At 38.2% G+C, this 15,363-nt stretch overlaps 2 protein-coding genes across 3 annotated transcripts; one reads left to right on the top strand and one right to left on the bottom strand.

The window, feature by feature from the left end:
* The first annotated feature begins 752 nt into the window (after window positions 1-752).
* On the top strand, window positions 753-10,437 carry LOC105251205 (14-3-3 protein epsilon). Of its 2 annotated transcripts, XM_011257806.3 has the most exons (5): window positions 753-1,047; window positions 5,241-5,547; window positions 5,928-6,271; window positions 7,000-7,098; window positions 7,300-10,437. In XM_011257806.3, exons 1-4 carry the CDS (start codon window positions 984-986, stop codon window positions 7,050-7,052), a joined length of 768 nt encoding a protein of 255 aa, XP_011256108.1. In that variant the 5' UTR covers window positions 753-983; the 3' UTR covers window positions 7,053-7,098; window positions 7,300-10,437. The 2 variants fall into 2 exon arrangements, with proteins under 2 accessions (XP_011256108.1, XP_011256107.1); XM_011257805.3 differs by lacking the exon at window positions 7,000-7,098 and having other exon boundaries at window positions 757-1,047.
* A 392-nt stretch (window positions 10,438-10,829) lies between these two features.
* On the bottom strand, window positions 10,830-15,179 carry LOC105251204 (myb-like protein U). Its single transcript, XM_011257803.3, has 5 exons — window positions 13,326-15,179; window positions 12,915-13,079; window positions 12,588-12,749; window positions 11,890-12,411; window positions 10,830-11,460 (listed from the first exon to the last, which is right to left on the bottom strand). The coding sequence occupies exons 1-5, from the start codon at window positions 14,883-14,885 to the stop codon at window positions 11,125-11,127; spliced, it is 2,745 nt and encodes a 914-aa protein (XP_011256105.1). The 5' UTR covers window positions 14,886-15,179; the 3' UTR covers window positions 10,830-11,124.
* Window positions 15,180-15,363: the final 184 nt, after the last annotated feature.

Raw genomic sequence — 15,363 nt, 5'->3', positions numbered from 1 at the left:
AAAATATAAGCTTCGCTATGAAGAAACACTCATTTTGTAGCACACATTCGGGCGATCGCTTTTAATAGTCTCTTTTAATAATTTATCCATTATCGTCGATCGCAAAAGGCCGTAATTGTATCATAAGAGACCTTGTTCTTTCGAATAAATTATATTGAATCAAAGATAAAAGCTACATATAGACGCGATCTGAATTTAGCGATTAAGAGATTGTAGAATATTTTTACTAAAGATCTCTCTTATTCAAGGTTTCTAACGTCGTTCGCATCCGTTAACAGCGTCAATTTTTCTTCGTTTTTTTTTTCTGGGAATTATTTTTACCGGCGTTTACAAAAGACTTGAAATGCTCGTTGCTTTCTCGAGCAATTTAAAAAAAAATCAAAAAAATTGGATTTCGAGGAGAGGGAAAATTACGAGCCGTCGAATATTCTCGTCGTTTGGTTTTTCCCGGTTCGCGTTCCGCGCGTTCCTCGTTTTCGTCATTTGAAGAAGGAGCGGTCGAAAAGCGGAGACGAGAAAAACGACGACGACGCGGTACGTACGGTATCGGAGAAATTTATATTCGCGCAAAGAGAGAGCCGAGAGGTGCTCGTTCGCGAAACGTCAACGAGAAAGAGAGAGAGAGAGAGAGAGAGGCACGTCCAGAGCAGAATCCTGGCACGTTCGAATCGGTTCGGCGGGTTCTGCGCGCGCGCGCGACGGGACGGATGGCGGCAATGACGTCACGGGCGTAGTAATACACATGGCGAGCGGAGTTGATCCGCGGAGCTGCTGCGCGAGAGACAGGGAACTGCTTTCGATTGTTAGCGGGCGCCGCCATCTTGGTCAGTGAGCTTGCGAGTGGCTGTACGTCTCGAGGAGCGCGGTGCTTCGTGTGCGTATTTCGGGCGGTCGTGCCGACCAGGTATCTTTGGTGCGCGCGTTTTTTTCCCGACGAGCCTTCCTCGATATCATCGTACCTGTGAAATCCGCGTACATCCGAGATGTCGGAACGGGAGGACAACGTTTACAAGGCGAAACTGGCCGAGCAAGCGGAACGCTACGACGGTGAGTAGATATTTTTCCGGCCGGGACGGTACGCCACGGCATGGCCGATCCTCCGGCGATTTACAATCCCGACACCCCCTTCTCGCTCTCCGTCGTCGATTCCCTGCTGGACGTGGACCTCGCGCGGTCGCCAGGCTACGACGAGCCGCGACGAGGCCCACGTCCTGGCGTCCGTCGTCCTCCGAGAGACGAATTAACCTTTAACGCGCCGACATGTCGGCGTTAGTAACTGTCAAAATCGCGTCCGGCGATCACGCCGGATTCGAAACGCCGATCGTTACGGGGTAACCGGCGACGTTTCTTTGTGGCGGCGCCGGACGCGATATCGACTCGTGTCATTCGCGACGGTCGATCCGGCGAGGCCCGCCCGCCCGTACGTCCGTCCATCCGTCTATCCATCCATCCATCCATCCATCCATCCATCCATCCGTCCGTCCGTCCGTCCTCCCGCCCGTCCGCTCGCTCGCTCGTTCGCTCGCCCGCCCGATCGTCCGATCGTCCGATCCTCCGCTCGCTGGCTCGTTTGCCGGAGTTGGTGACCGTAAATCTCGCAAATCTCGAGATTCCGAGCGAGCGAGGAGGCGTCGATCGGCGTACGATGGGCGCGCGTTGCTAGGCGTGCTCTCGGCCAGCTCGATCCTCGTTCCTCCTCGCCTCGGTAGATAAGCGATGGGCGAGCGAGCGAGCGAGCGAGCGTCTTCGTCGTGACGGCATAGAAGACACGCACGACGCGCAACGCGACGCGACACGGCGAGGCACTTTCGTTAATCGCCGACGGCTCATTGCTGCGAGCAGCGGGCGAGCGGGCGCGTAGTGACTCGCGTGTTCCGCTCGTGGTATCTGGCCTTGAATGCGCGCGGAGAAATCACCGACCGGGTACGACCGACCGAGAAACGGAGACAACGGCCAATGTTCTCTTCTCCTCCTCCTTCTCCCTCTTCCCTTTATCCTTCCTCGCTCCTCTTCCTCTTTTAGGCTTCCTCCCGAACCGAAAGATTTACGAGATCAGGTAGGTCCGTGATCTGCGCGAGGCTTACGGTCCTGCTGCTTTTGGTCTCGCACAATGAGAGTAGATATGTTTCTTTTTTTCACGACGAAAGAGAGAGAGAGATGAAATCATCTCTGCAGGATTTTACGGATTTTAGAGCTTTGGATATTCATCGATCCCTCTCGCTTGTCTCGTCTCATGGGATCCTCCAGATATTCGTAAAGTCCAATTTACAATAAATTATTACAGACTCGGCATCCTTCTCCCGAATACTTGCTTTCCGGGCAACGATCCGACTGATCTCTATACATTTTCAATATATCGATGCCAAGACGCTCCTCTTGTCATCGAGGTAAAACTTTGACGATAAGAGCACATACGATTAGCGATCTTGCTCCTGGCGAAAGCAACGCGTGTACGCACGAGTGGGAAGAGGGAGGGGAGACAATCGAGCGGATCAAGAGGGAAGGGGGTCGCGGGGTGGCGTAACGTTGCGGGGGAAGAGGGGGAGGCGGTCAAATTTCTCCTTCCTCCGCTGCGCGTTTCGGTGCGCGCTTCTTTCTCGCGGGATTCTAAAGCACCGGCTAAATTTCATTGTCCTAGCCATTTCTTTTTCTCCCTCTCCACCCTTTTCGTACGTGGGAATGCCATGTGACTTACATTTGATGAAATGCGAAATGGCGAAATTACCGGCGTGATGAACCATAAGGGGTTGGGTAAAGAGGTAATGTTGATGAAAATTTGAGTAAAGGTGAAAAAAAGAATAACAAATGCGTTGGAAATATCTTGTAGCAAGATGATAAAAAATTACAAGGGTAAATTTACATCGAAATAATACATACGTGACATTTTATAGTTTTTTTTTTTGCGCGCAACTCTGTATAACGAGATATTTCGAGAATGACTCGGGGCGATGCTAATTAACAAATCTTTGTTTCTTTCGTAGGGCCACTCCAATTATGCCGAATCTCATTTTTCGTCTTTCTTTCAGAATCACTCCAATTAACCTTATCTTCAATTAACTAAATGTCAGGTTTATGATCCCGCAATTGGTCCAAATTGTATTTTAATATAGATTGCACCTATAATAAAATATTGCTACATTTTTCTCAAAATGTTTCTCGAGAAATAAAACATTTGAGATCTCAATATTGAATGTAATTATTGAAAACTTTCAAGTTTTAAATCAATAAATCAATTTGCCTCGTCATCCGGTGTTTTCCGCATGTTTTCAATGATTTTTTTTCTTGCGTTTCACAAGTCGTTATTATATCTCTTCAAAGCGTGAAAAATGCGCCTGGAGGAGAGGCAATTATCAAAGGTGATAATATGTATTGATTGTCGTGTGTGTTGATCAACTTTAAATATCGACAGCCCATTGCCCTTTTCATATCTCATATTATCTATAATATCTATATTTAAAATATCTATATCTGAGCAATACATAGTAGATTCGAAAATTTTGTCTATTGGTTAAGCAGATTTGACGACATAATCGATTTTGATAAGAAAATCAAAGTAGAAGCGACGTATAATGATGTGACTCTTCCAGGAGGACAAGGAGCGACAGTCAAATTTGAGGATACCTAGAGAAAGAGAAAAAGAAGGAAAACATGGAGGGAAATAAATGGATAGATAGAGAGGAAGGGTGGGGGAGGGGGTAGTCGTAGAACGGGCGGAGAGTGAGCAAAAGGGGTGAGAGAAGGTGACGAGAGCAGGAGGTAGAGGTGGAGGAGGAGGAGGAGGAAGAGGATGGGGAGAGGGATGGTTAGCAGAAGGAAAGTATTGATCTGGCCGCTATCCCACGTTGCTGCACACCTCGACTATGTATGTGTATAACGTGTGTTCATTGTAACGCCCTCTTCTCCTCATGAACTTGAAGTCACCACCGATACTTTGGTGCGTGCGACGCATTGATCCACATTATCGATCTACGCGTCCTTTCCGTTATTACGCCGTTATTATAGGTCTCCAGGTTTCACAGCTTCCTACATTCTTCTTCCTTTTCTTTTCTCTCTTTGAAAGCGCAGAGTACACTTGTGCCATTTTTAGCGCGCAAAATGCAAACGAGCTGGCCGAGTTAATCGAGAATGCGAAAAAGTTTCTTTCGAAAATTCAACTTTATAATATTTTTTTAAATGAAAACACTTTGAACAACTTTGATACCAAATTGGACAAACTGCGCCGATATTTTCCGATTCTTTAAGCTGAAGCTTTTTACAAGAAGACTTGACATCTTTTGCAATACTCGAAAAATGGAGATGTAGCATTCTATTTGATGTGCCTTTCTTATTTTTGTACTGAATTTTATTATTTGATTTGGCACATTTGATATTTTTTTTCTTCTTACCTGGAGATTCAACAATTAATTTTCTTCTGTAATCTTTTAATTTTAATTTTAGAATATTATGCATAACATTAGTATAAAGTCATTTCTCCATTAAACATGTAAATTTCCATTAAGAGATTAGTCAGTTGAACTTTTATGGAAAGCTTACGTACAAAAATCACAAAGAGACATTCCGTAAAAACATCTGGAGGCCAAAAGATCGGCGCCTTTCTCGGCAAATATCGCTCCAATATGCCGATAAATACGTATTAGTGACTTCCGTGCAAAGTTCAAGGGGCAGCGGATTAATATATACGATATATATATATGCGTTCATCCCTTTTACTCCAAAGGTACTTGGCGTTATCGTTTCATCCGCGATGGGCACGTAACATTTTATAGGCCAAACGTTCATATGCCATTTAAACCAACAAAAGTTCACGAGCGATACAAAGTTTATTTAACAATAATTTACGACAAATCTTTTGACAATCTGTACTTTGCAAGCCAATTGCAAAAAAGATTGCAAATGTAGAATATAGAAATATGGTGTTTAATTAACTAATTATCATCTGTTTTATAATTAATAGAAAATTTACAAAACTTTTCTTTTCATGCTACATGATAAAATTACTAATTACATTTCTTTTATAAAAATATTTTTGTTTTGTTTTTAAATAGAAAGAAATTATTATTTATGTTATAAGCCATTTTTTTATTATAAATCTTGTTATTTATATTGATTTTTGTATTTATAGTAATTTATAATTTTTTTTACAACAATTTTTATTTATATATTATACATTTTTTCTACATCTTTTATGTAACTTTTGTAACGTTTCATTTCCATTAATTTGTTTTTGTCGAAATTTACAGAGATGGTTGAAGCAATGAAGAAGGTGGCTTCGTTGGACGTGGAGCTTACTGTCGAGGAAAGGAACCTTCTCTCAGTGGCATACAAAAATGTCATTGGAGCAAGGAGAGCCTCCTGGAGAATAATCTCAAGTATCGAACAGAAAGAAGAGAACAAGGGAGCCGAGGGAAAACTAGAAATGATTCGTCAATACCGATCTCAAGTAGAAAAGGAGCTCAGGGATATTTGCGCCGACATTCTTGGCGTTTTGGATAAGCATTTGATACCGTGTGCCTCCACGGGAGAATCCAAAGTCTTCTATTATAAAATGTATAAGAATCTTTTTTACTATACATTTTCTATATAATTGCTTATTTTTTTTTTCTTACTAATTAATTGATTTATTGACGATTAATTTATACATGTAAATATAAATGTATGTATAGCCTTTGTATGTATGAGCTTTCCAGGCCAAAAAACGATTTAAATCACTTGTTAATACAATGATCCATATAGTTTTACTTTTATATTTATTGTTGAAGATAAATCTATCGTAAATGAATAATGAACGTTAATTGATTTTTTCATTACTTCTCTTTTATTTTTATTTAACAAAATTGTATAGAATATTTTTTTTATTAAATTACTGCATTGTATCGTGTTGCCATACAATATATGAACTATATTAATCTTGTAATTTACATTTTCAGGAAGGGCGATTACCATCGTTATTTGGCAGAATTCGCTATCGGTAATGATAGGAAGGAAGCGGCGGAGAACTCTCTAGTGGCATACAAAGCGGCGAGCGATATCGCCATGACGGAATTGCCGCCGACCCATCCCATTCGTTTGGGATTAGCGCTCAACTTTTCCGTGTTCTATTATGAGATTCTTAATAGTCCTGATAGAGCGTGCCGTTTAGCAAAGGCGGCCTTCGACGACGCGATCGCCGAATTGGATACATTGTCCGAGGAAAGCTACAAAGATTCCACCCTTATAATGCAGCTCCTCAGGGACAACCTCACTCTATGGACATCGGATATGCAAGGCGACGGTTAGTAGTGTCCCACTTACTTACGAGGGCGAAAATCGCTATAAGGATGTTTTGATTACGCTAGAATGCGTTGCACGATATATCTCGTCCGCCCGATCGATACGCAAATACCGTACATTATAATACAAGATCTTATCTTAAATATTCTAATTTAATGCGTCTTTTTATTATTGAGATAAATTTGATGACTGAATCTTTAGTCAAAAACTAGAAATGTGCACGATTTGAAAGTGTCGAAAGAAAGAGACTCTTCAGGCTTCGGATTTAATGATCGAACATCAAATTAGCATCTTGTGGTTCCCGATCATTCAAGAGCGTGATTAACTATCGTTAACTATTGTTAAATTTATTGAGAATTATATATTCTTTAAAAGTTTATAAAATACGTGACAAAATAATGATCTATAGATACAAATCTTTTGATACAACTTGTGTACAAGATCCTATATAAGCAACTAATTATAATATAGAAAAGTGTTTCTTACGTTTTAAAATTAGTAATCTTTTGAAAGAATATTATAAATATTATGGTGCTCTCTTTATTTCGTAAACTTTTATTTTTATTTCTTCATTTCTATATTTATTTCTGTATTTTAATTAATTTAATTAATTAGATTAAATTTAATAATAAGATATTTAAGATTTTATTTTAAACTTTTTTCGATATATATAAAAAATCAAATGCTGCATGCAATTTCCGAACGCAGAATCATTATTTTGTAATTCAGAATCCGAGCCTGATCAGCAAGGCGATAGTGCTGTCGATACCCACGATGCCTGAACGTAAATACACCCTTTTCCTAACATCCCCGAAGCCCGTCTATTCGGTGAGCGACACGATATATACACAATCGTTACCGCGTTAAAATGAATAGAAAAAAAAAATAAAAGAAGCAAGTCACAAATTAATTTATTTAAAACTAGTTCCTCCAATTATTTTATTATTTATTTATTATTAAATTTGATTAAACATTTGCCTTTAGTTGCATTAATTATAATAATGTAATGTATCCACATTTGTTATGCAGGTGAAGCCGAACAAAAGGAGCAACTGCAAGATGTGGAAGATCAGGATGTATCGTAACTCTAGCTGTAGTGAGTGTTATCTTACGCATATAAAACTGAGACACAAGAAAAAACTCTTAATAACTCGTAAGCAAAAGAAAAATAAACCAATTCAGCAGATGGCAGTTCGGGGTGGGAAGGGGAGAGAGATCATTAGAAATTTGCGTGACCTTTAAAAGTACGCGCCGTTATTTTAAAACAGAGCGGCAGCAGTGACAACAACATAGCGATAACAAAATTAATTAATAATCATTTGATTGCATTATTACGTACACATATAATACATGATTGAATTTCGGAGCACGCAGAAACAAAAGGACACGCACTCTGCGATAAATAGAGACTGCAAAGCATTTAGAAAGGAGAGGCACTTTTTAAGTTGCCCCGTTTTTGCGTATCGAGAGGAAAAGTTGTCGTATATTTGCATTTTGCATGCCATCCGTTTAAAATTGACGACGCCGACGACTTAGACGCCGTTTCTGTTAGTCTCAGGCTGTTCGGATTACACCAATTTCATCTGGGATTGAATTTTGTCTCAGTGAGTGAAACGAATTATGTGTATCGTACATACTTTACAATAGCGGAAAAAAAAGAAAGCACGATCGTTGATCTACCGAGACACATTTGTGTGTTGATCTGTCCTTACTCTGATCTAATCTCCGCCACACACACAACTCTTTTCCTTTCTCTCCTTTCCAAATCTTCTCCTTTTTCCGTCCCGCTACTCTGAACCTTGCTTTTTTTTATAGCGCGCACGATTGTCTCGTGTATACTACAATTGCTACGATGTTAACGTATGCGTGTAAATCGATTTATTTAGAGATAAACATACGCTCATATTTTTCTTTCTCTCTCTTTACGGAAATAACGGCGGCGTCCTCACATTGCCAATTGTTAAGACGGACCTCGCTTTCGAGCTTGTAACTCTGTGTAATAAGATATGTACTTCTGATAAAAGATCCGAGTGTAATATTATAGATGAGATAGTTGAGAAAGAAAAACATAAAATTTATGGATTTTTGGCATAGCCGAGCTGAGAAGACGAGAATATGCTTACTTCGGTTGCCCCTCCTCTTCCCTCCCCCACCCCTCCCCGTCTGTATCTCGTCAAATGCAATAATATCGTTCGGCTGATTGTGAGCTTTCGTAAAAAGATCGTCGCGAAGGGCTTAATAATGTGAATGAAAAAAAGCAAAAGTGTGTCGTCGAAATTCTTTCCGATTTCGTTGATCTTTACGCATCTTTCCGAAGCGAGCGTCTCATCGCGTCAGCTCGACAGCGTGCAGCGTCGTTGATTGAAAAAAAAAAAAAAATGAAAGAGAAAAAGAAAGAAGGGAAAAAAAAATGAAAAGATTACGTTAGTGAGCCTTTTTAGCGTTATTACGTTACTCACAGCAAACAAGCAACTATCTAGCTAGTCTGTAATGTGGTTGTACGTTTTCATACGCCCGTTGTGTAAACTAAATATCGATTGCTGTGGTATAAGAACAGAATAAATGACTGTACCCCCGACTTTTTCCACCCGCGCACATACACATTCTTACGCTATGCATACATATGTATATATATATATGTATGTGTATATATATGTACGTGTATGTATATATACATGTGTATGTATATATATACACACAATATCTATGCATATGTATGTATATATACATTATACCTATATATACACACACACCTATACGTATGATGTATATATGTATCCACATCTTTTCCATCCGAATAATCGATTCGTGTTTATATAATTATCCATTCATCGACGAGTCATTCCATCAACTTTTACGTTGAGACATTCCATTGTTCTTCTTGTACTAAGGAATCATAGGTTTACAGTGAAAATACCCCTTTTCTTCAGATCGACGAGGTAAGCTTAGCTAGTTACTGACCATTTTACGCATTAAAATTTACCTACTTATTATAGAGCTAGAATTACCAAAATCCATTTTTAAGCTCGCTCAGTTTTTTCGCTAATAACGCGACGGGGAGGAGACGATGATACCGAAGGAGACGCCGAATAAGCAGCGAGGAAAAGCGAGGCGGTCAAACATCGAGAAAAGAAATACAATCCGGCGAGAGAAGAGCGGATCGCGAGGGATCCGCACGGAAGAAACAAAAAATTGGTGTCCATCGTGCCCCTGTATTTAGCTATTGTAACGATAAAGACGATAATCATGTTACACACACAAATGATACGTTATGAATACGAGGAATAATTCTCAAAGTAATATCAACCGGCTCTCGTAAAGTAAGTAAGTATATTTGCGAATGTAATATTATAAGAGCGTAATAAGTAGGGTAAAAGAGAAAAAGAAAAAAAACCAAGAAAAACGAAGAAGTAACAATCTTGACGCGAGAAATCATCCGAGCGACGGGGTAAGATCAACTCGAGTATATGATGATCGAGGAGATTAAATCGCGCGAAAAATTGTATGCAAGGTAAACAGAGCTCTAAATTAAGAACTGCGGAGCGAGGCGGAAGCCGTCGTAGGCTGTTGAAACAACACACGCGTATATACATATATATAAATATATTTCAATTACATTAGCATGTATCTGTGCTGCGGGCAAAAAGTGTTTTAAGAAATTTAGATACGTATAAAAATGCGTCAGGTGGCAACGAAATGGTGGTAGTAGCGATCTCTGGATGCCGATGAATTATCCGATCCGATTATTCGTTCATAGAGTGTTTACATTTTTTTTTTTTTAAATCAATTTTATTGCACATTCGTCGAAAGAGATTCTTGTTCAATCGGTTTATTGTGTGTGAGCGTTTAAAAATTAATTTAAAAAATGATTCTTCATATATACGTTTAAATTTGATTCAATTTAAGAAATTTAGATTTAGAGGAATTTAGATTTTTTATAAAATTAAATCTCGGTCGCACGTTCTTAGAACATAATCTAAGATCGCGCTATGAACGAATAATAGAGCAACGCGATTCATCATTGTTCGGAAGAACTAATTTTTGCGTTTCTGGATCCGCATGCGTTCTTACGCTCTGTATTACAATCGATGCGATTACACCGGATACAATCTTTTTTTCTGTAAAACCACACACGTGAAAGCTACAAATAAAGTAATTACGAATCTATGTTTCAGATCACAGTTTCATTAAGAGTGTCGATTTATATTTTTGGCCACACAGCTAGCGTCATAACAGAAATTATTCAGCTTTAAGCTTACAATTTTCAATTTATAATATATTAAATTTATATTACATAAGTGTAATACGTCTCTGTTTAATATTTTTTATCTCTAATTAATTTTAATTTTTTAATACATTTTATTTAAATTTTAGGTTTTCCGCTTCTTACTGCAACTATTGGATTATGACATCAGAAGTGAGAAATAATGTGGATTTTTTCTTTGCATTATACATCGAAATAAATATTTTTCTCGCATGTGTATCATTCGCGTTTAATAGTCTATTACATAGAATATATATCAAATTAAACAAAATATATATCGAGATTTTTTTTTCAATTGTCCGTTAGTAAATAAATGTACGATTCAACTTGTATAAATCTTGCATTTTCGGTAACAAAAATATATTTTGTTGTTGATCAAATGTATCAACATATGAATTGATGAAAAAGAGTTTGTGACATAAAATTTCATAAAAATCTATCCTATCCAATACGAACTATATGCAAAATAATTTACTTTGGTTTATTTCGATGTATGACGCAAGAAAAAGATTCACACACGATGCTTCGTTCTTCTGGTGTTATCCAATTCAATTTTAGCTACAGCAAAAGATGCAGGAGAGCTAATACGATTATTCAAGCGCGGATTGCGATTGGATAAGCGACTGAGATTGCATCTCTTTCGCAAAGTCGCGATCACGAAAGCTATTCGAGTTGGATATAAGTCTCCTCGGTCTGGCCAAATTTACTTGTCGCAGGATTCGTTCTAAATTACCTTCTGATCCGGTCAGAATGGGTGAAAGATTGATGTTCGACGCGATTCGATTTTTAACAATTCGGCCACTTCTGGGCGATTTTCCAGTCTGATCGCTAGGTTTACGTTTCGCAGACTTTAGTTTTACGTTGCGCAGCATTTCTAGGGACACAACTGGTCCTCTCGGACCTGGTACGGTATTTCGCCTGCTATCCTGAAATAAAATGAAAAAAGTTACATTTTTTGTGTACTTTTAGAATCGCGTTAAAGTAAAATTAACTCTTTTAATTTAAGTCGCGTTAACTTTTTATATGATAAATTTTTTTATTATATAATAAAATGTGTAATACTTTTTTTTTCGATTATGTTTAGTATTCAAAAACGACTTTAGATTTCATAACTTCTTTTAAAAACAAAAGATTACAATTTATGTTCATTTGATTTATTTTTATGCATTTACCGGTTTAACTGGTTTTCAACCTAATATTTTGAGAGAACTTAATTTAAATCTGACAATTCAAAAATTAAAAATTTCAAAGAATTTACAAGACACATTCGTCTAAAAAGATTAATCCGCAGAAATTATACGATTTTATTTATAATAGAAGTGTTTTGTTAAATCTTGTTAAAATTTTAACAATACTTTGATATTTTGTGGCGCCTTCTTTAATGTGACTTTTAATAAATCTTCGACTGTGATGGTGGGCCTGTTGAATAACGGCGTGGAGCATTTTCTAGGTGTCCTTCTCTTGTTACTTTTACTACTGTTGGGGGTTGTCGGAGATTGTATGATCCGTGGCTTCGAAGATTGTAAGGAAGTTAAAGGGAGAGGTGGAGGAGGAGGTGGAATCGATGGTGCCGATTCCGAGGTGTGCACTTTTGAAGAAGACGGCGACTGTGGAAGTATTAAGGAGGATGGCGGTGGCGGAGGAGGAAGAGGAGGAGGAGGAGGTGGAGGCAAACGAGAAGGAGAAAACGAAGAGGAACACGAAGAGAAGAGAACCGGTTGCAAGAATTTCGATCGAATTTCCTCTAGCGTTTCGCGCAACTTTTTTAGTTCCTGCATTAGCGTTACATTGTCCTCTGTCATCTTTCTACTGGCTTCGCGGACGATATTTATTTCAGTTGTGAGGGCCTTAAGGGTAGCTTCGGTGCTCGTTCGTACCTGCGATCAAAATCAAGAAAGTATATTATTAACATCAAAATAGATTATTTTTAGATTATCAATCTTCAGATTTATATTGAGATGTAAATACTTTGTGTGTCAATATATTAAATTGTATATTGATCGTGAATGCAAAACTATATTTAATCTTTTTCAAGGTTCAAAATGATTCTCACCTGGTCGAAATCTATCGAGAGTTGCGTCACTTTTTTCGATAATAATTGTAACGTCTTTTCGTTTTCAAAACGCAATGTCGCTATTAAATCGTTAAATTTTTCCGTTCGAGGACTCTTTGTTGACGAAGATGGAATAATCACCTCTCGCAGTTTCTTGTAACTCTGAAAAATAAAATTATCTAATATAAACAAATTCGTATATAATATTAGATAATATTATAAATAATAAATAATATATATTAAAATGTGATATATATATTTATTTAAAGTGAACAATTTTCATTCGTTGCGATATGATTCGACTTTAATCAGTTGCAAGAAATTTACACCATTTAGCGGACGCAGTTTTTTTTTCAACCAAATGCAGAGAGCAATCACCCATGTAATTAATGCGCAGCAGATGTTTTTTTGTTGAGATACGTGGGAGTCTTGCAGAGTCGCGCTGTTTTGTGACATCTGATGTTTATAAGCGTCATCCTGATGAGATTTTACCTTATTATTCACAAACAGAGCAAAGTTATTAGAGATGTAGTGAATAAATACAAAGAGAATATATTTAGAATAGAATATATTTCAAGATGTTAAATATATTCTCAAAGAGAATATATTTAACGTGTTCGAGATAAAGAAAAAAGAGAAATTAAACAGAAAAATATTTTTTGTTAAAATTGTGCTTTTGATATAAGCAATATTGCATATATTTTTTTAAACTCTAAAGATACACGAATAAAACATTACTTTTTGCAGGTAATTATTGCGATCGTCGTAATTAGCTGTAGCTAGATGAAATGTCGATTTCGGAGTGTTATCCCAGTATTTTTTATCGCACGAAAGTGAATCCAATAATGAGTGTTCTTCGCTTTTATTGAAAAGTGAATCTGTAATTTCCGTGCGAATCTCCGATTGCTTCTGCTTTTTCACTTCCCCTTCGTAATCGAACATCAACTTTGCGTTTCGGAAGCATTTCGTCGGCGATTCCCCCCAAGAATTTGCTTCCGATCGAGTCTTGAATTTCGAGTCTTGGATCTTCTCCGTTTTTTCTCCGTCCTTTGTGAATTTGTGCCCTACGTTGTCCGGCGATGACAAAGGCGTGCAACTTGAAGAAAACGTCGAAACTGAGGTATAAGGAAATATTTTATACAACAAGCACGCGCGTTCCGAGTTCTCGGCACAAATTTGCCTGCCTACTCGTTGCAAATACGTAAACCTCTTGCGAAACTCGCTCCAATTCGCGGTCAAACGTTCACCGATCTTCTCGAGTATCAAGTCGAATCTGTTATTGTCATTTGGAATTCCATTTCTTCCCTTCTTATCGTTTCGCGAACTATGGTCGTCATCTTCGATAGATGCGTCGACCGACAATCCAGCCAATTCGTCGGACGATAATCGCCCGACATCATCAGTGAATCCAGATCGTTTCTCGATCTCCTGAAAGATTGCGAAGCGTGCGGATTCTTCCTGTAATTTGCGAGTCATTTCCATGTTGGATTGATCGGCGATCGTTGATGACTGTCCCTCTAGATAATTATTCATCTCGCGAATCAAATTATCATTCATCGAAAACGTCTTGTCTAACGAGTAACAATTTTCCCTCGTTCCGGGTATATTTTCGCAATTTTCCCGTTGATTCGAATTTTTCTCCAGAGATCGTTTGTCATGTTTGTCGTAAAAATTCGCGGATCCCAGAACTGAGTCGTTGGACGACTGAGATTCCAAGTTGGAAGGAAATTTCGCCGATTGAGAGATTCCTTGGCGAGTCGTTTCTTCGAGAACCGCTAAAGATTGTCCACCATGCATTACGTTGATCGTTTCATTCGCATCGCTATTTAACACATTATTCAGGGAAGGTAAACTGCATAAATAAATTGAATCCGTCAAATCGAGCGGATCGTCCACGCAGTGTCGCGTATCACCTTTAGGATAGTACTTTTCCAAGTTGATGAAATCATCTCTAGATTCGATATTAAAATCGCACATTAGAAGATTCGAGTCATGATACTCCTCGGACGAGTTGGATCCTTCGATAGCATCCTCGATCGCGTCTTTCCCGATCTCCGTTTGCGATCTTATTTTAGATCGGTTGAGAATAATCTCAGGACTAAGTTTTTCGATACAGAGACATGAATCTGATTCGTATAGAACCGATTCCGGTGAATGTTGATTAGATGCACCGCTCGCTTTCTCCGCATTGTTGTTCTTCGAATCTTCGGAAGATCGCAAACGAATGTTTTCTCGAAATGACTCCTGAATCTCGTGAAACTTTTGCCTCGATCGTTTGTACAATCTACGCTTCATCATCGAGTTGTGAAATATTAATATTGGGATATCACTATATTACATATACACTGCACTGTATAATCTATTAAATAAGACTATAATTGTTGCAATTAACTATAAACATCTTATTGCACATTCTTCGTTAAAGTTGCATGAATTAGGTAGACTTCAAAAAGTGTTATATTACGTTACTTTATCACGACTTTCTGAAATAAAGGAATAATATAGACCGTGAGAGAGCTTTTATATATATACCTCAAGGTTATCTGCTTGTGTATTATTTGTTTTGGTATTTGCACGATGCCGACACGCTTAGCTTCCTATCTTTCCTGATTAAATTCGTTATTTCTTAGACTAAACTTGCCTTTTCGTTTAAATTAATTTAAAAGAAAATGTTAAGTTTATTTGTTTGAAATTGAATATAATTTTAATTTTTAAGAGAAAATTAAATTTAAATTTACACTCACACACATACATGCAAATATTTGAGTAAACAAAT

Source organism: Camponotus floridanus, unplaced genomic scaffold (genome assembly GCF_003227725.1).
Source record: "Camponotus floridanus strain SB8 unplaced genomic scaffold, Cflo_v7.5 scaffold16, whole genome shotgun sequence".
In the NCBI taxonomy this organism is placed as follows: Eukaryota; Metazoa; Arthropoda; class Insecta; order Hymenoptera; family Formicidae; genus Camponotus; species Camponotus floridanus.
The sequence above is the reverse complement of the archived record's forward strand: the minus strand, read 5'-3'. Positions and strand labels throughout refer to the sequence as shown.